Source organism: Camelus bactrianus, chromosome 9 (genome assembly GCF_048773025.1).
Source record: "Camelus bactrianus isolate YW-2024 breed Bactrian camel chromosome 9, ASM4877302v1, whole genome shotgun sequence".
In the NCBI taxonomy this organism is placed as follows: domain Eukaryota; kingdom Metazoa; phylum Chordata; class Mammalia; order Artiodactyla; family Camelidae; genus Camelus; species Camelus bactrianus.
The window spans coordinates 69,511,238-69,537,042 of NC_133547.1; the positions used below are offsets into that span (position 1 = coordinate 69,511,238).

The 25,805-nt window shown below is 51.9% G+C and overlaps 1 protein-coding gene across 2 annotated transcripts; it reads right to left on the bottom strand.

Annotated features, from left to right (window-relative positions):
• On the bottom strand, positions 1-25,749 carry KATNB1 (katanin regulatory subunit B1). Of its 2 annotated transcripts, none has more exons than XM_074370674.1 (20): positions 25,617-25,749; positions 24,224-24,515; positions 19,701-19,831; positions 16,741-16,858; positions 6,106-6,206; positions 5,698-5,739; positions 5,015-5,098; positions 4,728-4,843; positions 4,303-4,374; positions 3,987-4,137; positions 3,638-3,828; positions 3,403-3,533; positions 2,981-3,031; positions 2,034-2,101; positions 1,772-1,840; positions 1,532-1,681; positions 1,266-1,342; positions 1,096-1,170; positions 741-857; positions 1-398 (listed from the first exon to the last, which is right to left on the bottom strand). In XM_074370674.1, exons 2-20 carry the CDS (start codon positions 24,261-24,263, stop codon positions 266-268), a joined length of 1,917 nt encoding a protein of 638 aa, XP_074226775.1. In that variant the 5' UTR covers positions 24,264-24,515; positions 25,617-25,749; the 3' UTR covers positions 1-265. The 2 variants fall into 2 exon arrangements, with proteins under 2 accessions (XP_074226775.1, XP_010965574.1); XM_010967272.3 differs by having other exon boundaries at positions 1,772-1,891.
• Between the last annotated feature and the right edge of the window lie 56 nt (positions 25,750-25,805).

A 25,805-nucleotide genomic window follows, 5' to 3' on the forward strand; every position in this document is an offset into this window, starting at 1 on the left:
TAGTTACAAATTTTTAATAAAATTCACCTTATAAATTACAGCAGGAACCCCGGAGCTCAATTCACTGTCCCAAGAAGCAGGAGTTGGGCAAAGCTGATGCTGGAGAGAAGTTGTCTTAAAGTTCAGGGCTATGGAGGGGGCCAGTGGCACCACTGCCTCCAGGATGGCCACAGGACAGCAGTGGAGGCCGGGCAGAGGTTCATGTGCCAGTGGGCCCATAGATAATAGGAGTGGGGGCTGCAGGTGCCCCCACCCATCGCACTCCTCAGTCCAAACTGGCCATGAGCAGGTGCAGCTCACGGAAGGCACTGCCATGGCGACCGCTCAAGCCCGACTTGCTCTTGACGAGGCCACTGATGCTCTTGAGCTGCTTGTAGCAGAGCCGGCACTTGAGCAGCCTGTGGGCAGAAGGGCTGAGCTTGAGGTGGCCACATTGCAGGGACATGGTGACCCTCACCCAACCCCGGGGCCTCTGCCAACTTGATCACTCCCGCCCCTCTTCCTAGAGGAAGGGTGAGGCCCAGAGCACAGGGCCCACCCAGGCTGTACCAGGGCTGAGGGCAGAGCCAGGCCTTTGGGACCCTGGCTCTGGCTACCCCACGCCCTGAGCCACCACCCCAGGCACAATGACCTCCTCTATTAGCAGTTTCACTGGGGTCAACAAGAAGGCTGGGCCCCCAAACCCGTGTGCCCTCACTGACACGGCACCCCAGCCACACACACACCACCTGGCCCCTCACCTCTCCTCCCGGCTGATGTCCACACCCACAGAGGGTGGGGCTGCCAGGATGTCTGTGATCAGCGGCAGAAACCGCTGCAGGATCAGCTTCAGGGAGGTGCAGCCCGTCTGGACATAGCTTCAGAGGCAGAGGAACAGACAGAGCCACAGACAAAAAGATAAACAGAGAGCAAGGTACGCACTGATGGGGGGCAAAGAGAATCCGAGGCAGCAGGGACATGTTTTTACTCTGGCCTCTCAAATTTGGAGGGGACAGCAAGGCTGCACAGCCACCTCACGTGGGCACCGGCCCTGGAGGCCTTTCCTGTGGTCCCTCCTCTCCCTGCTATGAGGCAGTGCAGCTTCCCCACGTGTACCTCTCATACTTGCTCTGCAGAAGCTTCTCGATCTGCGGCAGGACTGTGGTGCACAGGTCCAGCTTCCACAGGGAGCTGGGGAGAGGGCCGGGGACATGTGCCGTCAGCACCTGGCCCTGCACACCTCACCCACGCCTGCGCCCCCCCCCGACCCCGGCCCTGACACTTACGCTTTCTGGTTGACAATGTTAAGGAGGTCCACTACCACTGACAGATCATTGATGGCCACAGCCGAGTCCACTGATGTCTGCAGACAAGAGCACTCGTCAGAGGGGACTGGGGACAGAGTGGCCCTGCCTGGGTATGATGCGGTTTATTGTGGGGTGTTAATACTGCACAGCGTAGTGACAGCAGCCGCCCAGCCCCAAGTGCCCCCCTCAGGCAGCCCTCTTCTCAGCTCAGCCCTAAGCCCAGCCAGGGCAGAGGTGGCGCTTGCCTTGATGTCGCCCGTGGTCCACACGGCCCGCACAGTGTCCAGGTTCTTGTGGCGGCTGGTGAGCACAACACACATGGTGTCATGGCCTTTGCGGATCTGTGACATGGCATCCTCGTCAACCAGCTCCGCCGGCTGGGGGACCTTCACGGCCTGTGTGGGATGGGTGCCCAGATGCTGGTGGCCAAGTTCTGCCCTCACCCCACAGGCCTCCACCCGCCCTCAGCCCAGACCCCAACTCACGGGCAGGAAGTCTGAGGCCTTGAGTCCGATGGGCTCATTCCGGGTGGCAGGGATGATGGCAGGCTCGGCCTTGGGTGCAGGGGTGGAAGTGACGACGGGGGGCCGAGGTGGGACTTCAAGCTGGAGGGGTCTGAAGCTCAGCAGGTGGCCTGCCTGAGGCCTCCCTCAATGCACCCCCCACTCTGGCATAGGCCTTCCGACCCTGGTCAGGACTCCAGCCCCTCCACAAGCCCCACACCATGCCCGCTCCACCTGGACATACGTTTGGCACTGGCAGCTGTGTGTCTGTGGCTGGGCTGGGCTTTGCTGCTTCTTTGGCTGTGGCCATGTCTGGAGGCAGGACAGGGTCACTGGGTCAGGTCAGGAGAAGGCAGTGGTGGGACCCTGGGCGGCAAGGCCTGAGGGGTAGGAGCTGGGCCTGTCCCCTCCCTTTCCACCTACTCAACCACAGGTCTGGCAGAAAGCAGGCGCCAAGCACTGTGTGTGGACAGGACCCAGGGAGTCATGGTCTTGTCATCTCATTAGGAACAGAGTGCACGTTGGGGGTGGTGGTAAGTGGATGGTGCGAGTGTGGGAGGGAGAGGCCCTCCAGAAACCCAGCCTGAGGGGAATGAGAAGCTGGCCCCTTGAGGAGCGCGCCAGGGGAGGGGAGGGACGGGCTGTAGGACGAGGGTGCCCCACGCCAGCTTCTTTTCCACATCAGGTTTTCTCGCTTCCTAAATCTTCTAGCCACAAAACCCAGAACCCTCACCAGGGCCTGCAGGGCATGGCCTCCTGCTCTGGGACCCCAAGCCCCCACTCTCCCTGCAGCCCACTCCCACCTGAGGCTCTTCCCTCCTCTCTCCTCACCTGGCCCTCAGGCTGCCTCCTCAGAGCCTCGTGGCCCCCCATCTACACAGGCCCTAGTGGCCTCTCACAATGCCTGGCTCTTTCCTCCTGGTTGGCTGGCTGTGTGCTGTTTGCACTCCTCACTGGGGGGTGAGCTCCTAACAAGAGCACTGCCTGCCTTCTTCACACTCAGTCCCTGGGGCCTAGCATGGGGCCCCGCACAGAGTAGATGCTTCTGGGTGAGTGGAGGGGAAAGATTCAGTGGGAGAGAAGCTGGAAACTGCTGTGGGTGGGGAGGCCTGGGGGAAGGCAGTGGCTCTCAGGGAGGGAGGACTAGGGAGCTGGGGATCGTGGGAGGCCAGGCTCTGCCCTCTGACTTACCATCCTCTGGGGGTGCTGGGAAGGGCTCACTTCTTCGGGGTGGTGTCCGACCTGCAGAGGTGAAGAGGGCTGGGGACTCACATTGGCCAGCCCGGGGCTGCTGTCTGAGGGCCCTGGGCCCTGTCAGGATGCAGGGGACAGAAGGTGGGTCCCAGGCACATACACAGCTGCAGACTATGACCTGTTCTGGGGCCCAAACCCTCATGCTTGTCCCTTCCCACCCACTTGCCCCAGTGGGCCTTCCTGTGCCCGGGGCGGACTAGGCACCGAGCGGCTGCAGGGCCTCCGCTGGGGCCCAGTTGTGGGTTAGGAATTAAGCTAAGGGAGCAAAATAACATGGACACTACCCCCAGAAAGGACCATCTGCCTCCATTTCACCGATGGGGATGCTGGGGCTCAGAGGGGAGGGGGCCAGGCCTCACTGATGCTGTTCTTGGGCTGGAAGATCTCGTTGTAGTCCTCGGCGTTCTGGATCTCCGCCCGAGACTCCCGCTCGTCCCTGTCGTCCTCACTGCTGGGGCTTCGGCGCTCGCTCTCCGAGTTCTGCTTCACCCTGGGGGTCAAGGCGAAGCCAAAAGGCAGGGGCCCAGGTGAGACCAGGGCTGGGGGCTCGCCTCCTGCAACCCCCTGGTGCCCTCTGAGGCCCGAGCACCACACCTCTGAGTCTTGCTGCAGGCTGTGCTGGGCCGCTCGTAGATGCGCCGAAGGGGGGCACTGGGGTGGGGCGGCTGCTGTGCCAGGGGCCGGCTGTCCTGTACAGGGTCCTGGGCCACCGTGCCTGTCCTGGTGACCCGCGTCAGGTCCACCACGTAAGAGGAGACGTTGCTCTGGGAGAAGGCCACGCCTATCTGCAGGAAGTGGCAGAGCTGGGGTGGGACCCTTCACAGCAGTGGCTGTGGGATGGGTGGGCAGGATCCCCGCAGGACTGGGTGGGAATTGGGGGGCAAAGGTCGAGGCAGGTAGGTGGCTGGGCGGAAGGGTGGATGGTGGGTGGTGGCTCTCTCACCAGCTGGTCATTGCAGATGGCCAGGTCGGCCACCTTGCCCCAGTTGACGAGGACCATGTCAAAGCAGCGCTCGGGCTCCCAGCCATAGACGCGCAGAGAGTCCTGGCAGCCGCTGTACAGGCAGCAGCCATCGGGGTTGAAGAGGACACTCCTGGGCCAGGCAAGAGTGGGCCGGAGTGGGCTATAGGTCCCAAGAAACCCGAGGAGGCTAGGGGGAGCCCAGGACAGGAAGGGGCAGAAGCAGAGATGGGCAAGACCCACCCACAGCCACATCCTATTGCCCAGGAGGAGGGCGCCGGCCCACCGCCCAGCGTACCTGACAGGCCCCGGCTCCCCTTCAATACAGCTCACCACCTGGAATTTCTCCAGATCCCAGAAACGGATAGTCCTGCAAAGAAAGGCAGGCTGTGCTGGGTACCCTGCTTCTCTCCAGACACCTGCCCACTCCCACCCCCGACCCCAAGGTCAGGGCCACTAAGAGCAATGCCTGGGGCCAAGGTCTGGCCCTGTGCAGGCAGCGGGAAGGGACTCACCAGGTGGGAGGTGAACACGGGCCTTGGATGCAAACATGCTACAAAGGCCCAGGACACAAAGGCTTGGCTGGCAGTCAATTCAGTCTACATAGGATCATCAGGCATATGACACCCCAGGACAGAGACAGATTAGGGACAGGTAGACATACATATAGGAAAGAGATCTGAAGGACGGCAGTCATGGGCAATGGGCCCTGAACCTCCTCACCTGTCAGAGCTGCCGGAAGCCAGGAGGTACTCATTGGGGTGAAACTCCACCACGTTGACAGGACCCGTGTGGCCAGGGAACTCGGACATCATCTTGCCAGCAGTCAGATCCCAGAGCTGGAGCAGGGCCAAGTGGAGGTCAGGACTGCTGCCTGCTCTCCCTCTCTTCCTGCCCAAGCTCTTTATCCACAAACCACCTCCCACTCTGGATAGGCTTGGGACATGCGATCCCGAGTGGGAGGGAGGTGACGACCCAAGCTGAGCGTGATCAGTGGACCCAGGCCCCACCTTCACTGTGTGGTCATCTGCGGCCGATGCCAACCACTTCCCGTCGGGGCTGAACCGGAGACACCGCACGGCCTGGCTGTGCCCCTGAGGAGAGGACAGAGCAGAAGCAGCCTAGGGGCCTGGGCCCAGTGGGCTTCCCTCCCCCAACCCCTCCTCCCTGCCCTCCATAAGCAGTGCTTCTCGGGAGCAGGCAAGGAGGGGGCGGATGGCCACGTGCGGGAGATGTCATAGAGGGGCACTTCTCCCCTTCGTGGTCATGGGTGCCCAGGAAATCAAGACTGCGTGGTCTTACAGTTTGGGATAAAGTGTGTCTTATGCCTCTTTTTGGAGAGTTAAATGCCCCCTTTTAATATCAAAGGTTCTAAAAATCTCTGCCCAAATTATTTATTAAACTAGTGCTTCCAAACTCATATGAACAGGAATCCCCTTCACCTAATGACACCTGTTACCTTCCTGCAGACTGTGGAGCACAGTTTCGTAAACACAGTTCTGTGGGGAGTCATGGAAAGCTGGGGGTCCAGTGGACCACCCCCTCAACACCTGCTCCACTAGATAAGCACATTTCTCATTTGGACTCTTGTTTCTCACATTCTCACCCATGTTGGACACAGTCCCCTCCAGCCTCTGCCAAGGGTCTGGGCCCCACCCTATGCTCCATGCTTGTGGAAGGGTGCCTTGCTTACCCTGTATCGGAACACACAGCCTTTCCTCCTAATGTCCCAGAGCTGTGGGGAGAGAAGCAGAAGGGCAGAGTCAAGGTCAGGACACGTTATGAACAAGGTGGGCTGGGATAGGCTGGGGGCACCTAGTCCTGGAGCTTGGGTCAGAGGGCAGCATAGGGCCATGAGCAGAGAGGGACTCTGTGCACCCCAAAATGATAGGGGTCTGGAAACTGCTCACTAAAGCTGGGCATCCCAAGCAGGTATGTCTGGTGAATGCTCCCATGTCCCCCACCCTAGGACGGCGTGGATGCTGCGGCAGAGGGGGAAGATGCCCCACGCAGAGAGAAGCCCACCCCCTCAGGCAGGACACATGGTCCCAGTCCCACTGCCAGCCCGGGGGGAGAGCCAGGGCACAGAGAGGTGTCTCACCTTGATGTTCGTGTCCTGGGAACCCGAGGCCACGAACTCGCCATATGGGTGGAAATCCAGGCTGCAGATGTTGGCTTTGTGTCCCATAAGTGTGCGAAGGACTAAGGCAGAAAGCAGAGACAGTGGCGTGAGAGGCTAACAGGATGCCTGGCGGAGGAATGGCTGTTGTGTTCATTTGTGTGTGAGCTTTCATACTGACTGCATGGAAAAATAGAACAGTAACATGGATTTTAAAAATAGGGAGAGCCCGGAGGAGTGGTGGTCCCCGAGCTGTGCGAGCAGCCGCACAGCAGCATCCTCCAAGGGGAGGGAAGGTGGGGGCCTGGCACAGACATCTGAGATGCAGCCAGGCTGGTAACTAGGCTGCGGGTGGCACCTCAGAATGTGAGGAGGAGGCGAGGGACGTAGGATGCACTCTGAGGGCAGGGTCCTGGGTTAGGACGGTGACTCCAGGCAGAGATATGGGGCTGGTTTCTAATTCCACCTGGGTAGCTCCTGAGGCTTCAAACCCACAGATGGCGACACATGTCATAAAATATAACACAGGGTGGTTGCGAGACTTACAGGTGCAAAGATGGTCTCAGAGGCAGGACAGGCCATGGAAAGGAAGGTACGATTATTGTCAGACACATGCCAGGTTTTATTTGGTCAAAACATTAATCATAGCTGCTACCCGTGATGGAATGGGTCCACCCTCCTGCACACAGTATCAGCTTATTTCTCTAAACGAAGATTCCATTTAAAAGGAAGCAGCAACTAGGGGGGAGGTATAGCTCAGTGGTAGAGTGTATGCTTAGCACTCCTGGGTTCAATCACCAGTACCTCCAGTAAATAAACAAACCTAATTACCTCCCCCCTCTAAAACAAACAGGCAGACAAAAAATAAAGAAAGGAAGCAGCAACTGATTTCCGGTCAAGATGGCAGAGTAGTAGGACTAGGAGCTCGCCTCTCCTCATGACTACAACAAAACCACAACTGACTGCTGAACAACCATCGGAAAAAAGATGAAGCTAGCAAAAAAGATCTTCAACTGGAAACAAAGAGGGAACCACAGTGGGTGATAGGACGGGCGTGCTTGCGACAATCGGGCTCCATATCCCCTGGGTGGGCAACCCACAAGCTGAAGAATAATTAAGTCGCAGGGGCCCTCCCACAGGAGTGACAGCTCTAAGCCCACGTCAGCTCCCCAGCTCAGGGTTCCGGCATTGGGAGGAGGAGGAGACCCCAGGACATCTGGTTTTGAAGGCCAGTGGGGCTTATCTCCAGAAGCCCCATGGGACTGGAGGAAAACAGAGACTTTATTCTCTTGGGAAGCGTACACAGAATCTCACGTGCGCCGGGTCCAAGGGCAGAGGCAGTGATTTCATAGGAACCTGGGCCAGACCTGCCTTCTGGTTTTGGAAGGTCTCCTGAGGAGGTAGGGGACAGCTGCGGCTCACTCAGAGGACATAAAAGCTTGTGGCAGACATTCCAGGAGTGTTCATCTATATGAGCTTTCCTGGAGGCTGACATCTTGACTGGATCATCAGCACCAAGACCTAGGCCCACTCAGCAGCCTTAAGGGCTGGGAAGCCTCAGGCCAAACAACACATTGGGTAGGAACACAGCTCCACCCATCAGCAGATTTCCTGAGCCACAAAAAAGCCGTACCCACCAGAGGTCCAGGACCAAGCTTCACCCAGCAGTGGGCAGGCACCTGCTCCTCCTGCCAGGAAACCTGCATAAGCCTCTAGTCCAGCCTCACCCACCAGGGGGCAGATACCAGAAATAAGAAAACAACAATCCCAAAGCCTGTGGAAGGAATCCACAAACACAGGCCAGACTCTACATGGGGACTGGCTGGGCCCTGGCCCTTGGGTGATAAGAGTGTACTGCTGGGACACATAGGACATCTCCCACAGAGGGCCACTTCTCCAAGGTTGAGAAACATAACTAACCTACCTAAAAATACAAACAGAAAGATAGACAATATGAAGCAGTAGAGGAGTATCTTCCAGGCCAAGGTACAAGATAAAATCCCAGAAGAAGAAATACGTAATGAGGAGATAAGCAATTTATCTGAGGAAGAGCAAAGCTTTTAGCAAAGAGTTGGAAAATACAAAGAATACCCAGAGTTGAAGAATAAAAATCACTGAAATGAGTAACACTCTAGAAGGAACCAAGAATAAACGAGGCAGAACAACACATCAGTGAGCTAGAAGACAGATTAGTGGAAATCACTACTGCAGAAGGAAGAAAAAGGAATGAAAAGAAATGAGGATAGTTTAAGAGAACTCTGGGACAACATGAAGCACACTAATATTCACATTATAGGGGTCCCAGAAAGAGAGCACTGAATCCTAACCACTAGACCACCAGGAAGGGTTGGGGTCCCAGAAAGACAAGACAAAAAGGATGTGAGAAAATTTTTTTTAGTGAATAACTGAAAACTTACCTAACTTGGGAAAGGAAACAGTGACCCAAGTCCAGGAAGTGCAGAGAGTTCCATACATGATCAACCCGAAGAGGAACACACCAAGACACATAGTAATCAAACTGACAAAAATTAAGGATAAGGATAAAATATTGAAATCAGCAAGAGAAAAGCAACAAATAACATACAAGGGGACTCCCATAAGGTCATCAGCTGATTTTTCAGCAGAAACTCTACAGGCCAGAAGGGAGTTGCACAATATATTTAAAGTGATGAAAGGGAAAAAGTTACAACCAAGAATACTCTATCCAGCAAGGCTCTCGTTCGGATTTGATGGAGAAATCAAAAGCTTCACAGATAAACAAAAGCTAAAAGAATCCAGTACCACCAAACCAGCTTTACAACAAATGTTAAAGGAACTTCTCTAGTCACAAGCCACAAGAAAAGAGAACAAAAAGAAGAGGAAAAAAAAGACCAACAAAAACAAACCCAAAACAATTAATAAAATGGCAATAAGAATATATGTATCAATAATTACCTGAAATGTAGATGGATTAAATGCTCCAACCAAAAGACACAGACTGGCTGAATGGATACAAAAACAAGACTCATATATGTGCTGTCTACAAGAGGCCCACCTCAGAGCTAGAGACACATGCAGACTAAAAGTAAGGGGATGGAAAAAGATATTCCATGCAAATTGAAACCAAAAGAAAGCTAGAATAGCAATACTTATATCAGACAAAACAGATTTTAAAATAAAGACTGTTACAAGAGACAAAGAAGGACACTACATAATGCTTAAGGGATCAATCCAAGAAGATATTACAATTGTAAATATATATGCACCCAACATAGGAGCACCTCAGTATATAATGCAACTGTTAACAGACATAAAAGGAGAAATAGACAGTAACACAACAATAGTGGGGGACCTTAACACTCCACTCATTATCAATGGACATATCATCCAAACAGAAAATCAGTAAGGAAACACTGGCCCTAAAACCAGATGGACTTAATTGATGTCTATAGAGCATTCCACCTGAAAGCAACAGAATACACATTCTTCTCAAGTGCACATGGAACATTCTCCAGAATTGACCACACGTTGGCCCACAAAGCTAGCCTCAGTAAATTTAAGAAAACTGAAATTGTACCAGGCATCCTTTCCGACCACAACACTAAAAGGTTAGAAATCAACTACAAGAAAAGACTACAAACACGTGGAGGCTAAACAATATGATACTAAACAACCAATAGATCATTGAAGAAATAAAAAAGGAAATCAAAAAATACATTGAGACAATGAACACAAAAACACAACGGTCCAAAACTTCTGGGATGCAGCAAAAGCAGTTCTCAGAAGGAAGTTTATAGCAATAGAACCCTACCTTAGGAAATGAGAAAAATCTCAAATAAACAACCTAACCTTACACCTAAAGCAGCTAGAGAAAGAACAAACAAAACCCAAAGTTAGTAGAAGAAAAATCATAAAGGTTAGAGCAGAAATAAATGAAATTGAGACTGAAAAAACAATAGAAAAGAGCAGTGAAACAAAAAGCTGGTTCTTTGAAAAAATAAACAAAATTGATAAACCTTCAGTCAGATTTATCAAGAAAAAAGGGATAGGACTCAAATTAATAAAATCAAAAATGAAAAAGTTCAACCAACATCACAGAAATACAAGGGATCAAAAGAGGCTACTATGAGCAACTATATGCCAGGAAAAAGGACAATGTAGAAGAAATGGACAATTTCTTAGAAAGGTACAATTTGCCAAAACTGAACCTGAAAGAAACCACGACAATATGAATAGACCAATTACTAGCACTGAAATTGAATCAGTAATTTAAAAAATCCCAACAAACAGAAGTCCAGGACCAGATGGCTCCACAGGATCTACCAAACATTTAGAGAAGAGTTAGCACCTATCCTTCTGAAACTATTCCAAAAAACTGCAGAGGAAGGAACACTTCTAAACTCAATTGAGGCCATCATCACCCTGATACCAAAATCAGACAAAGATATCACAAAAAAAGAAAATTACAGGCCAATATCACTTACAAATACAGATGCAAAAATCCTCAACAAAATGCTAGCAAATCAACTCCAACAATGCATTAAAAGGATCATACACTGTGGTCAAGTGGAATTTATCCCAGGGATGCAGCAAGTTTCCAGTATCTGCAAATTAATCAATGTGCTACACCACATTAACAAACTGAAGAATAAAAACTGTATGATCATCTCAACAGATGCAGAAAAAGCTTTTGATAAAATTCAACACCCATTTATGACAAAAACTCGGCAGAAAGTCGGCACAGACTGGAACATACCTCAACATAATAAAGGCCATATATGACAAACCCATAGCTAACATCATACTTAGTGGGGAAACATAGGACACTCTTAAGACATAAATCATAGCAATATTTTTTTGAACCAGCTCCTGGAGTAATGGAAATAAAAGCAAAAATAAACAAATGGGACCTAATTAAACTTAAAAGCTTTTGCACAGCTAAGGAAACCATCAACAAAATGAAAAAACAACCTACAGAATGGAAGAAAATATTTGCAAATAATGTGACCGACAAGGGACTCATTTTCAAAATATACAAAGAGCTCATACACCTTAATATCAAAAACAAAAAACAAGCAATCCAATTAAAAAATGGACAGAAGACCTAAACAGACATCTCTCCAAAGAAGACATCCAGATGGCCAACAAGCACATGAGAGATGCTCAACATCACTAACAGTTAGAGAAATGCAAATCAAAACTACAATGGGATATCACCTCACACCAGTCAGAATGGCCGTCATTAAAAAGTCTACAAACGATAAATGCTAGAGAGGGTGTGGAGAAAAAGGAACCCTCCTAAACTGTTGATGGAAATATAAATTGGTACAGCCATTATGAAGGACAGCATGGAGGTTCCTTAAAAAACTAAAACTAGACTTACCATATGATCCAGCAATCCCACTCCTGGGTATATAGCTGGAGAAAAATATAATTCAAAAAAACGCATGCACCCCAACATTCATAGCAGCACTATTTACGATAGCCAAGACATGGAAACAACCCCAATGTCCATCAACAGATGACTGGATAAAGAAGACGTGGTATACATATACAGTGGAATACTACTCGGCCATAAGAAAGAATAAAATAACGCCATTTGCAGCAACATGGATGGACCTGGAGACTGTCATTCTAAGTGAAGTTAAGCCAGAAAGAGAAAGAAAAATGCCATGTATCGCTTACGTGTGGAATCTAAAAAACAACAAAAACAAAAAAGAACAAAAATGAACTACTTATTATTTATAACTTAGATAAGTGATTTCTCGAATATGTGTAAGCACACCTGACTATTCTTTATGATTGGATTACTGCATTCTGCTGATTCTTATTTTATGGTTGGCTTTACTTCTTTGATAACTATGTAAATTTAAAAAGCTGAAGCTCTAAACTGCTTTTAGAAACAATGAACAGTACATACATGTAAATTAAAAAAAGAAAAGAAATATCCAGAATAGATAAATCCAAAGACAGAGAATGCATATTGGTGGTTACCAGGGGCTGGAAGGAGGGTTCCAATAGAGGGAAAGTGCTTAATGTGTAAGAGGTTTTATTTTGGGTGATGGAAATGTTTTGGAACTAGATAGAAGTAGTGTTTGCACAACACTGTGAATGTACTGAATTGTTCATTTTAAAATGGTTAATTTCTACATTGTGAATTTCACCTCAGTAAATTAATTATTAATTAATTAATTAATTTAATTAATTTTTAAAAAGGAATAAAAACAGGGAGAAAAGTCAACCAGAGTCCTACCACCCTAAGAACTAACTTCCCTATTTTTCTCCCGAGAGATGACAGCCAGTTCTACCATTACTTGAGTCCCCAGAAAACTCCCTGTAAGCTCCCCATAGCTCCCCCGGGGCTCATCCCAGAGTGCTCTCAGGGGAGTGAAGCCCCAGAGTCAGCAGAACCAGGTAACTACCTCACTCAGTTCAGGCCCTGTGGACGCGGACACGCAGCTTATGGTCTGCTAGGCATCCCACCATGCCCGAGACGGCACAAGGAGAAGCATGCAGGAGAGGTTCAAGCTGAGGGAGAAGCTACTTGGTTGAAAAGAGAAATCCAGGGAGGCTTTTTGGAGGAGGTGGTATTTGAGCAGGCTGTCAGTGAGTAGAGGATGAGGGAGGATGGTAGGTGAAGGGAGGTGACAAGCAAAGGCTCCAAAGAAGACAAGTGGAGGATGTGCCTGGGGTGGCCCTGCTGCTTACATGGGTCCCTGTCCAAGGAATCTTGAGGGTGACCGTGAGGGCAAGCTGAGGCGCTAAGAGAACAAACAGAAAACAAGGAAGACATGACTGGGGCCTCAGAACCCTCAGGGCTGGGGGGTTACTCTCCTGCTGTCCCAGGAAACTCCTCCCATGACTCCATCCCTCAAGGTTTTACAGGCAGGGCCATGGCCAGGCCCAGCCCGGCAGCAAACCTTGAGTTTTCTGTCTCAGAGTACTCTCTGGTAGCACTCAAATTTGCCTCCTCTCTCTGGTCTCATGTGTCTTGTTTTTTAAAAGATTTTTAATTCCTCTATTCGAATTAAACTGATCAGCCCAGGAGCGCTGGGACCAAGGGGTTGTGGGAGTCCAGCCATCCTTAGGTTTGAGCCAAGGCCAAACAGGCTGCTTTGTGAGGTAGTGAGATTTCTATTGGATGAGGTGTTCAAGCAGACTCCAGACTTAACGCTTTAGGGACAAGATTCACCACACCAGAACCTTAGCAGCTGCCCTCCCCCATCTCTATAGTTGTCACATGCCATCGGGGGCTCAGCATTGCCTTGCTGGCCAATGGGGCTTTGGGCACATACTGCCCAGTCCAGGCCCTGGAGGGTGCAGACTTGTACTGGCTCCTGCTCCAGTCTGCATCGGCTCTCGTGAGCCCACCTGCTTTGCATCCCACAGCCAGGCTTCCAAAAATCCTGCCCCACCCCAAGAGGATGTGGCAGGTCCCACCCCTGCGTGGGCCGGCTTCATGAAGCACAGGCTGCCTTCCTGTGGGATCTCGGGCTGACCCACCTCGCCCTCTGGCTGCACTGTGGAAAGCAGGCAGGACCACATTCTTCTGGCATGATTTCTGCCCTTGCTCTTCTGTCCCAGGAGGGCTCTAGGCTGGCATCTTGATGCTGGACTAGGTCATAGGATCTGGGAGCTGCAGAGTGGAGGGGCCTCTGGGGTCCGTCTGCCCCATGCAGGAACCTCCAAGCCCTCCTTGCCAAGTAGCTGAACCCTCCAGCCAGTGATGGGCAACCGATGTGACAGTCAGGCAGCCTTTTAAGATCCCTTTTCTGCACGTGGGGTGAGTTTGCCTCTGTGTCATTTTCACTCATGCTGCGGTGGGTGGGGGTGGAGGTGGGCCCGAGGTCTTAGCTCTTCCTGAGGAGGATGCTCAGGGCAAGTTTCTCTTCCATCGTTGAACCACCCCTAACCTCCCCGTCCCCCGACCACACACACACACAATGGCAGAGTGGACAGCACTGGGATGGGAGTCTTGGCACCAGGATTCAAGCCCTAGGTTCCGCTACCCCCAGCCACAGAATCTTTACTAAGTTTAAGGCTTTCCTTGGGCCTGCTCATCTGTCAGTTTGCCCATCTGTCAAATAAGGAGACACTGCCAACTTGGCTTCGCATCAGAAGCAATCAGAAGTTTACAAAAAGCCAGATTCTGGGCCCATCACACTTCCCAGTCAGGCTCTCTGGGAGGGGGTCTAGGCTACATAACAAGCTCCTTGCAGAGCAGCCCGCCCCAGAAGTTCAGGGCCCGGAATTCCAGGTTTTCCGTTTCCATTCTTTGCCCACCTCAAGGAGTTCATAAATTTCTCTTATGCATGGAGGTCATGACAGAAATCATGGCCCTTGGCTTCTCTTCCCTTGCTCCTCAGTGAATGGTGAATGGCTGGTGCCATCCTCTGGGATTTGGGTCCAGGTACAGGCTTCCCAGGAAGCTAACCACCTTGTGCCTGAGCCTTTCTGCTTTCTCAGCTGGAGAGCCAGCCCAGGCTTGCTCCTCCGTGGCCCCTCCAGTCTGGCAGTGCCCACGCCCAGCACTCCTTGGGTCCTGTGTGTAGCCAGACAGCAGGATCATGTGCTGAGATGCTAAGCATGCAGCCCTTGTTTATTATTTTACAGGCGCTGGGGCTATGTCTTTCTTAAACAGATTGTCACTGGGTGGGCAAGCATTACCCAAGAGGCTCGGGGGTGCCATCTTTCTTGAGGACCACATGCACAAGAGAACGAACCTGGCCACTGGGCACGTGTGTCCAACAGCCGCTGTCCTGCAGCAGAGGTAGTGCTGTACCGGAGCAGAGGCCCAGAAGGACCCTTAAGTATCAGCCAGGCAAGGGGGCATCTCTTCTGGAAAAGGCAGCCTCGGCAAAAATCCACGCCACCATTTCTTCTCCCATCCTTCCAGTAGTGGATGGCCTCCTGCCTGGCCTGATGGAAGGTCTAGACTAGAGGCTGGCAAAAAGCAGTGAGCAAACAGGTTTTATGAGCATCACTCAGTGTCAGCCTGCACAGTGTTCTGAAAAATAAGCTGAATTAGCCGTCAACTTTCAGAAATGGGTGGATTCCACATAAATGTCCAGATTCCCAACTTCTCTTGAAAAATCCATAGAGCTGGCGACACTGTGCCCATGCTGCTGTGCGGCAAGACCTAGAGAAGTGGCCCCCCTTTTAGGGAAGGCAGGACTCCCCACTCAGCCCGAATGGGGGCACAAGTTTACAGATGGAAAGATCCCAGCAAGAGTCCAGCAGCGGATGAGAAGAGACTCATGAGGCCCATCACTGTGAAACCCAGGGACACCGGGACAAAGACCCTACAAGACTGCAGAGAGAGAGAGAGACAGGAGAAGGAAGGAAGCAGGTCCCATGAGAGGGATCTGGGATGAGACAGGACTGATCTCCCAACAGCAACCCTGGAACCAAAAATACAGTGGAGACGCACCTTCAAAACGCAGAGGGAAAAGTATTCCCAAACTAGAATTCTATATGCAAACCCTTCAAGATAAAAGGATGGGGGGGGGATGTGGAGAATAAAGTCATTTTCGGCCATGAAAAGTCTAAAATGGGGTCTGCCGTGAACCCCTTCACAGTGAGCTATGAGAGAGTGTGCCCCATCAAAGGGGGGAAAACCAAGAAAAGTGACAACATGTGATCTGGTGCAGCAGAGAGACAGAGTTCCCCGGAGAGGAGACAAGGGGCCCAGGATGACAGCTGGGCTGCAGGCTTGGGAGCTCCCAGGCCACTAGGACCTGGGGGACAGAGGTCCTGAGAAAAGACACCTCAATGATGAGAGGGGTTTGGTGGTAAACTCAAGGAAGTGGCTTACTTTTCTGGCTTACATACAAGCAGCTCTGAATAATACTGATACGGTCCTGCTAATATGAACACTGAATATTTAAAAGATGATTTGGGGAGGATGGAGGGGAAACATTGTGAGCAACAGAGTTGGGGGTAATTCTGAGAGAGTTCAACTCTCCTCTTCCATAGTAAGAAGGTAAAGCTGATGTATAAAGTGTTTAAAAAAAAAAAAAAAGAAAGAAACTGCAGTCTAACCATGTCATTTGGAAAAGCAGAGGAGACCAGCAATCCCCAGGAAAAAGGAGAGAGGCTGAGGCCCCTGCAGTGGGGTGGACTTCCTCTTGCCCTTCTGATGATTTGTAGAACTACAAGTATTTGGCTTTTTAGGATATGTATAACTTCCAGAAAGAGGAAAACGAAATTAAAACAAACAAAGCACAAGGAATTTGAAGGTCTGGCCACCCCAAGCCCCACTCTTGCAGGCAACAGTCAGCTGTAGCTGAGTGGGGACCCCAGGGTTGGGGCACATGCCCCCAGCTCTCCTCACACAGCCACCTCACTCCTTTGCGTGTTGTGTGAGGCCCCTGGTGGCACTTGATGTCCTTCCGGGTTCTGACTCCACAGATACCCACCTGCCCATCCTTCAGACATTTACAGGGCGCCCCCTCAGTGCCAGCACTCAGCCAACAAAGAATGTCACTACTGTTGGGTTAATGGGGGTGGGGGTCGCCACACCATCTGGTCAGTGCCCCTAGTCAGGACAGGCTTCCTGGAGGAAGTGACTGGACAGGAGAGCCAGGGACAAGCATGAACGCAAGCGTGCATGTGGGGACGGCAAGCGTGGACACCTACTTTTGGCAGCTTCCAGGTCCCAGACGCGGATGGAGCCTGACTGGGAGCCGGCCACAATGAGCTCCTCTGGGGTGTTGAGACGGACACTCTCCACTGGGGACGTGTGACCTGTCAGACTCTGTGGAAAGAGGGTGGCAGCTTCAGTGCTCTGTGTGGACAGACCTACCCCCTCCAAGCTGTGGCCCCAAATTCTAGATCCCGGGGATGCGTGCAAAGCAATCCATAGAGCCACACCCAGACCCCTAGGTTCCCGGGGCTAAGAGTGGGCCAGACCCCAGTTACCATCTACCCACTGCCCACTGTGCTCCTGACATGAATGTCACCTGCAGTAGTGGCCCTGGGCCCCTTGTAGGGGAGCAGCCGATCTTTTAGTCCCAGGTCTAACCAACGCCCACCTGGGCTGTGCTCCCATCTCCACTCTCTGCCTGGCCCACTGAGGAGCGGAGACCAGGACAGACTGAGGTCTGGCTGGGCGGCAGCACACATCTCGCCCCTGGGATGCCTGGAGCCCGGGGGGCTGCCCCACTGAGGATCCAGCCACGTCCTCAGGCCAGGGCTCTGGAGCCCAGAGGACCTGGAAGTGACTCTGCTGGGAAACACAGCCACTCCCACCCAATGCAGACCAGGCTGAAGCTGGGTAGGGCTGAGCCCAGGGAGGAAGGCGGGACGTGCCGGCATTTCCAGCTTCCTAGACTGGAAGCTGGAATCCGAAATCCACGGTGTCTGTCACTCTCTGCCCAGCACTGGCCACCCCAACACACACTGGTGACTCCATCAGCGTTGCTGAGACACCCTTCCCCATGGGGACTGGGGACAATGGGGGAAACTGCTCCTCAGCAGGACTACCCAAAGGCCAAACAGTTACAAGCAGCTTATCCAACTCTCAGGCATCACCGGCAGGAGTATAAATGGGTACAAACTGCACGGAGGGTGACTGGGCAAAATCGGTCCACATTTACAATTCCCTGCCCACCAGCCACTCCACCTTGGGGGCTGACCCTATACACGTTCAGCATATGCGAAACAACACAGCCCCAAGTCTTTCTGACAAAAAGCTAGAAACAATATAACTGCCCATCACAGGAAACTGGTCAGATAAGCTGTGGCCATCCATGGTCACTCATGCAATGGAATACCATTCAGCCACAAAAATGAATGAGGGACCCTCTGAATATGACAAAGACCAGTCTCCATGATACTCTTAGGCAAGAAAAGATGGAGGACAGTATATATAGTATGATCTCATCTGTGCAGAATAAGGACAGGGAGGGACCAGGCATACACCTGTGCTTGTAAATGTATGAAACAATTCTGGAAGGACCAGAGGAATCGGGAGCCGTGGTTGTCTCCAAGGAGGGATGTGAGGGTCAGGAGTTTACCCCGTACCATTTGGATGCTGAACTACATGAGTTCATTCATACACAAAAATACACAGCAAGAGGGAACAGTGGCCTGCCTGCAGAGGCAGCAGCACGTGCCGAAACCTGGGGTGAGAAAGAACTTGGTGAGTCTGAGGCACGGAAGGGCCTGCTCTGTGGGGAGCGAGGGGACAGAGGCACAGGACGGGCCTGCGGGCTGCACCTGGCGCAAGAAGCGGAATCTAGAGCCCAGAACCCAAGCTGTTCACTGTGTTTTTCTGGGGGCGAGAGCATGAGGGTCACACTTCATGTCCATCTTTGTTGATTCGTTTTTAATTGGTATATGTTACTTTGGTATTTCAGGGTGGAGGGGAACACATTTGAACCTTAAAACAAAGTGAAACAAAACAATTTCAGTTCTGTTCTTAACCCAATCTCAATTCTGTTCTTAACCTTGGCCATGGTTCAGGACAGATCACAGCTGTCCACCGGATCTCACAAGAACACTGAGCTGGTTAAGTTTCTACTAATAAATAACACCTTCTGCCACTTTTTATCTTTATCTTTACTTGGCTAAGTCAAAAGAGTAATAATACCCTGTGTTGCAAGGCTGTTGGGGAAGAGGGCAGACTTCTTTCCTGCTGGTTTGAATGTAAATTGATTTCTGGAGGGCAATTTGGCAATATGTTTTGAAAGCTTTTTAAAAAGTCCACACCCACAGATTGAATGTGATGACTGCAGATGTGCTCCAAGGTTTAGGGAGATGAGGATGTTCCCCACTGTGGCTGAGCAGAGCCAAAATCCCAGCAGTGACTTCCACGCTGGGAGTCAGGCGTGGTCAAGCTCATCCCTACAATGGAATACCGCAAAGCCATTAAAAATCATGTTGCAAAAGGGTATCTGTTGACACAAGAAAATGCTCATGATATTGTTATTTTAAAAAACAGCCTACAGATGAGTAAGACAGTTTTCTGGAAATACATTGTTATATATTATATGTGTGTACACGCAGATGTATTTGCATTTGTGTATGTGTACCTACTGGTGCACGCACATGTATATGTATCTGTATCAGCACCTAGAAAGGCACAGACCAAAGTACCAACTGCAATGGTGTTTGGATAATCAAACCATATATAATTCATTTTTGTATTTTTTCCTCCTTTATGCTTTCCTGTTTTGGAAAATGGTTTTTGGTATTGAACATAGTTGTGTAACTAGGGGGAGAGTGCTATTAAAGAATCAGCTCTTTAACCAGCTCCAACCAGGGGCCTTCAAATCTTTTTTGTGGAATGAAGTAGGGAATGAATCAAAATAGCCCCACGTGTAACTGACAGACGGGCAGATGCGCCAGTGGGCAGGGGTGGCTCACACTTGGCTTATTTTAGCCTTCTCACACGGACTCTCTAGAGCTCTGTCTCGTGGCCAGGTGTCCCCTCCTCCCACCTTCCTGAGGACTGGCCACTGTCCCATCCATCTAGGCTGTCCTCGGCCTTCGTGAGCAGACGGCTGGGGGAAGCACTGATGTGCTAGGTTCCTGCAAAGCCACCAGCACCCAGCCCCCAACACCCAATCCTGGCCTGCCCTCCAGCCGAGCCTCACCATGATGCAGTTGGGCTTGTTGATGGACCACAGGTTGACGCGGCAGTCATCCCCGCCCGTGGCCAGCAGCCGGCCCGAGGCTTTGCCCAGCACCAGCGAGGACACATTGCTGGCGTGGGCCACGATCTCCTCTAAACAGGAAAGGGCAGAGAGAGAAGGCAGTCAGGGACCTGACGGACCACATGGAGGATGGGTGGGCCTTGCCCTATGCGGCCACCAGCCCTGGCACCTGAAGCCCAGCAGGAGGGCTCGGCCCCCTGTGGCTCCCCTTTGGTGCCCAGACACCCCTTATGAGCCGTTTGACAAGGCAGGGCTTGGGCCTGAGACAGAAATGACTGTTCCTCAACTGCGTCCCACACTCAGGCCTCATGATCTTTTTCCTTTTTTTGCTTATCAACTGGTACTATTATTGCCTTAGTACCCTCAATTTTTAAAACTGATTTGCTATTTTTATTTAGCTCTGTCTTTTAAGCAATAATATCCACAAAATTACAAATTTGGTATGTTTGTTATATTTTCTTCTATGATACAAAAAGAAAAATGAAAATAACTATAAAAATAAAAAATATTGACCCACGTACCACCTAATTGCTTCACAGTTGCTGCTCGCTGTTCCTGCTTTGGGGAACACACTTTAAGAACTGAGCAGGTCAACCACAGACAAGCTGTTGCCAGGTAAGCTGTTGCCAGGTGAGCTCAGCCAGGGCTTCCGCCCGCAGCTTCAGAATCATGGACCGGGTTCTGCTCTGAGCTCTGCTACTGCAGGCTGTGCGGCGTTAGACAAGTCACTCACCATCTCTGAGCGCAGGGTTCCTCATTGGGTAAATGGGAATAATGATGGTGCCTGGCTCACTGAGTTGCTGAGGGCAGTGTGGACAGGCCTGGGAGCTGCTGTGAGGGGCTGAGTGCTTGTGGCTGTTAGGCAGGCTAAGGACCAGAGGCCATGGAGAGAGGGCACAGGATGGTGGGCTGCGTGAGGAGGGGCAGGAAGCAGCCACTAAGGGGTCTGGGTATGAGGGCCGACTGGACAGAGCAGAAGGTAAGGTCACTGGGGGTAGCCACGGGGGCCCCTGGCCTGGACTGGGGGGCAGTTGACCTCCGTCTCAGAGAGTACCGCCAGGGCCCAAGGGAAACAAAACATGGGCAAGGAACCAAAAGGCAGCCCAGGCTTCCGAGCCAGAGCCTGAGTAGTTCCTCCTGGGAACATGGAGGCAAGGAAACAGGTCTCCCCTCACAGACGAAGGAAAACCCCAACATGCTGATGCCCTGAGGCAGCTGGGAGGCCGGCCTGGGTGACACCGAGGGAAAAGGCGGTACAGCCGCTCTGCAGAGGGCCCTGCCTGCGCTCCGACCTCCACTCCGCCTGGGGGTCTCTGCGGTGCCAGCTTCAGACCACAGGGAGGCTGGGCAGCTGGGCCCTGGAAGGATGCCTGCCGGGCAGCGTGGCTCAGAGGGGCTATCAGAACTGCCCAGGGGAACAGGCCCCAGGCTTGACCTCACAGGTGAAGCCCCACCTCAGGGCCCAGCCTGGCAAGCCCCAGCAGGGTGAGAGTTTCCAACATGGCCTGGGGAACCCCACTATTGGATCTAACTAGGCCTCTCCAGTCTGCACCTCAACCAAGTAGCCTTCTGTCCTCTGGACACTGTAGGGACAGAAGCCTGAGTGCTCCGGGGCTCTGGCCACAGACGCTTATATGTTCAAGAGCTTCAGTTGGGCCAAAGTGACTGCCCAACCCAGAAAGAGGGCAAACCACCTTCTCCCTAAGCACTTTGTTCCCCAGCCTGGGGCCCTCTCCTCGTCGCTGAGGAAGCTCCCTGTATGCACTACCCTCTGTGTGTGACCCACCTAGAGGCTGACTGCCCACCTAGCTCTCACCCTTCCCGGGGAAAATTGTGGCTGGGCCTCTTGGAAGCACTGCCACTCCTCTCTGTGCCTCAGGACTACTGACCCCAGAGACAGCCCTTAATTCGTTATATACATGTTTCCTGGGTGCCTGCTCTGGGCCTGGTGCTGAGAGACCGGGAATGAGGGTAATAAGGTTCTTGTCTTCATGCTACAACCTGATCAGATGGTTCCTGGGGCCATCCAGCTGGAAGAACTGTAGACTTGGAGGTGAGAAGAATTTGGAGGCTGGGCCCTTCTAGAAGGGCTCAGACCACTCCCCTGCAAGCAGCCTGACCAGGGGACTGACTGGAGCCCCTGGAGGGATGAGGGGGTGGGGCAGGCAGAGGGGAGCACACCTCAGGCACCAGGCAGAGGCGGCCTTGGCACAGAGCAGTGGCACAAGAGCTCCTTCTCTGGCCTGAAGGACAGCAGCCACCAATGGTCCAGGTCTGGGTACCAAATATAAATGCAAACAAATGAAAATCCTCACAGCATCTACTGGCAGCCAGGCTGACGGCTGCTGCTTTACCCTGTGGCATAGGCCCATGCTGGTTTCCAAAGCCCAGATGGCACAACCCGGGCCCCACATCCCAGCCAGGGCTGGGGGAACACTGCACTCCCGCCAGAGGCGCTGAGCACTTGCATTCCAAACAGAAGGTGCAAAGAGCTAGGCTTTAAGGACCTCACGCTGGCTGAGCACGTTCTGATCCTCCTCAGACTCTAGAGCCACAAGGAGCCAGAGGTCATCTGGCCTTGGGCTCTTCCGTTTATACCCATGGAAACTGCTGTGCACGTGAAACTGTCAGCAGATGTCCAATATGCCTGATCATGTCACCTCCCACTTGAACGCTCTGATGGCTTGCCCTTGCCTTTCAGATAAAGCCAAAGCCTCAGAGGGGCTGAGGTCCTGTGGACATGTGTCCTTGAAGACCTCACCAGCCCACGTGGCACCAAATTCTCCCCAATGCTGTGCCACAGCCCATGGCTTCCTCTGAGACCTTCCAATGCATCAAGCTTCCTGTCTTAGGATCTTTGCACATGCTGTTCAGGCAGCCTACAGCACTTCCCCTTCCCCACCCTCCCACCCCCATCATCTAATTAACTGATTCAAAGTACATGGTCCAGCTTGGAATCAGAGAGCCAGATGGGTGCTATCTGATTCCTGCCTGTGGCTCTCTCCAGGCTCTGAGCCCCATTATACAGGGATCTTGCCTATCTTGCCCCCCACTGTCTCCCCAGTGCCTGGTTCTTTCCTAGTTTCTCAGGAAGAACCAGCTGTTGAAGGAAGGTATAGATACATAACCCCAATAAATACAAAGCCACTCTATCCAAACTGCACCCTCCTTGGGAGCCCTTAACAAGGTTTTCCCAGAACCCTAGGGCTGAGGAACAATTTGAAAATGGCCCAAACCTCTCATTTACAAATGAGGACACTGAGGCTCAGCAGTTTCGCCCAGGTTCTCACAGTTAAAAAGTGGAGGAGCCCTTGCCCCAGCTTCTGAAAATAGCCCAGGGATAGCTCACAGTAGAGGTGACCAGTTTGGACACACCAGCTCTATGCCAACCGGTTATTACAGGTGGGGTACCACCCACAGAGGCACCAATGTGCAGAGCAACAGTTCTCAAAATATGATCTGGGAGAGGGGAGGGTATAGGTCAAGTGGTAGAGTGCATGCTTAGCATACACAAGGTCCTGGGTTCGATCCCAGTACCTCCTCTAAAAAAACTAAATAAGTAAACCTAATTACCTCCCTCCTAAAAAAGGGGGGGAAAAAGGTCAAAATATGATCTGGGGAACCTTGGGATCCTCAAGAGCCTTCCAAGGGGCCCAAGACAACAAAACTACTTTTATCATAATACTAAGATGGAATCTGACTTTTATACTCTCATTTGCTCACAAGAATACAGTGGAGTTTTCCAGAAGATACATGACATATGATAACATCACCACTAATGACATGTTTGATTAAAGCATTCTTGTATTTTAAAATGTCTCAGTATTAATTGCTAACATGGTAAATACTGATAAGATATAATTCCCATAAACAGTAACTCTTTGGGGTCCTCAAAAAATTCTAAGAGTATAAAGGGGTCTTAAGCAAAGACTTTAGAGTTGTCAGTAGAAAGTAATGGTGGGAGTGGGTGGTGCCTGGGCTCAGGTACATTCCAGAGCCCGGGCAGCATCCCCTCTGCCTACCTTCTCATTCCTGTCCCCGCCCCAAGATGCCCTCATCTAATGGGGGAGCTTGACCTATGAGATGTATGAACATGCTGAGAACGTCTTTCAGGATTTCTGGATTTCTTACCCCATCCCGCCTGCCAGCCTAACTGGAAATCCTGCTAAGTGCTCATTATGTTCATTTTCTCACTTGAATCTCACAGCAACTCTAGAACGGAGGCATGATTACTTCATCGTACAGACAGGAAACTAAGCCTCAGAGAGGTTAAGTCACCTAGCCAATGCTATCCAGCTAAGAAGAGCCAAAGTAAGGATCTGCATCTTGGTCTATTTTACTCCAAAGCCTGGAAGTCTCCCCCTGTGACAAGCACAGGAGACAAAGCTGGGTGTTCAGGTTGCCCCACAACAAACAGCTAACACGGTAAATGGGATAAGAAAGAAAACAAGAAATCCACTCACGCAACTTCCAGGCCGTCTTGGTGACCACAGGGGTGGCCATCCTTCAGCTAGTTGGCACCTGAAGCTCCACCCACTAAACAGACTGTGCTTTCCTCGTGGGGTGGGGGTGGATCCCCCCCAGATCCACCAATCAAGTTGGCAGGGAGTTTCCACACATCCAGGCAGAGGGAATGTCTCGTCTCCTGGCTCTGGACCACCTCGTGGTTTCAAATCATCCACAGCAGCAGGCTATGTGTGTCTGTATGGATCCTGGGTCATGGAATGGCTTGAGCCATCTCAGCTCAGCACTGGGCTGGAACACAAATAAAGGTGATAGCTTGTTAGCAAACCATTCGGTGGGAGCTCAGGGGATCCCTGGGTGTACAGAACTGCAGCTGCAGCTCTCTGGGTCACCAAGGCCACTTGATAGAGACAGACACCCACCACAGCCACCTGAGCCAAGAGCTGCATTGCAAAATGGGTTTGAGAATCTGGGGAGAGGGTACCTCAGGCAGGGCGACCTGGAACACAGGGGAAAAGAAGGTCCTCCCAGAGACCAGGATGATGGGAGGAGACTCTTCCAGGAGGCTGGCTGCCTGAAGTGCAGCAGCCGCAGTGGGGCGGGGAAGACCACATGTCTGCAGTTGCGATAGATTTCTGGGAGTCACTGTTTTGTCTGACGTATGGGAAGGGGGTGGAGTCAGAGGCTAAGTTTAGGGGCCCATGAGAGGCACCCTAGAGACAGGCATTGAAGTCTTCTCTGGGGAGAGTCTCTAAGACGGCCCTGGGGCTCCAGTTTGTATCAAGGGAACTACTCCAGGCCCCTGCAATTCCCAAGGACAGTACCGGGAACTAGGTCTCCAGTCTGGACATGAGTCGATATGACTCTTCCAACTCTAAAAGGCGACCTCATGGAGACTCCTACCCTCTTACTCCAAGCCTCTTTCCCTTGAACCTTCTCCTCCTTCTAGGTTTCCCAGTTCTGCTCTCTAGTCCTCCGTTCACTCCTCCTCCCGACCGCCTGTGTACCCCATTCGTATACATCTTGTCTCCTGAGCTCCCTAACTTGGCTCCTGCCCCGCCAGACGCCCTTTTCTCCCCGTTTCCTCTCTGCTATCAGTATCCCCCATTCATTCACTCTCTTGCTTCTTGTATCCCTATTCATCACCCCTCCTCCTATAGACCCTCAGCTCTGCTTCCGGCCTCCCTGGTTTTCTTCTCTGGCCTCCACGCTGGTCCCGCCCCTCCCGAAGCTGAGGCTGGTCCCTTGGCCTCGCCTAATCCTCCCACTCCTCTCAGCTTGCGGGGCACGGGCTCTAGCCTTCCTCTGCCGAAGCCCTCTCCGCCGAAGCTTGGCCTGGCCCAGTCCTGGCTTCATCCTCCCCTCGCCTCCTCGCCCCGTTGCCCACTCCACCTGCAGCTGCGGCTCCGGACGCGGAGGCTCTGCTCCAGGTGCGACCCCCACTTGCCTCCATCCCCTGGCCTGATTGGCCGCTGCTTGACAACCGACCCTCACAACAAAACCTCCGGCTCAGAGCCCCGCCTTCCTCATATCCCGCACCAATCAGCCGCCGCGAGCGCTCTACCTCCCTCCAGGTCTGAC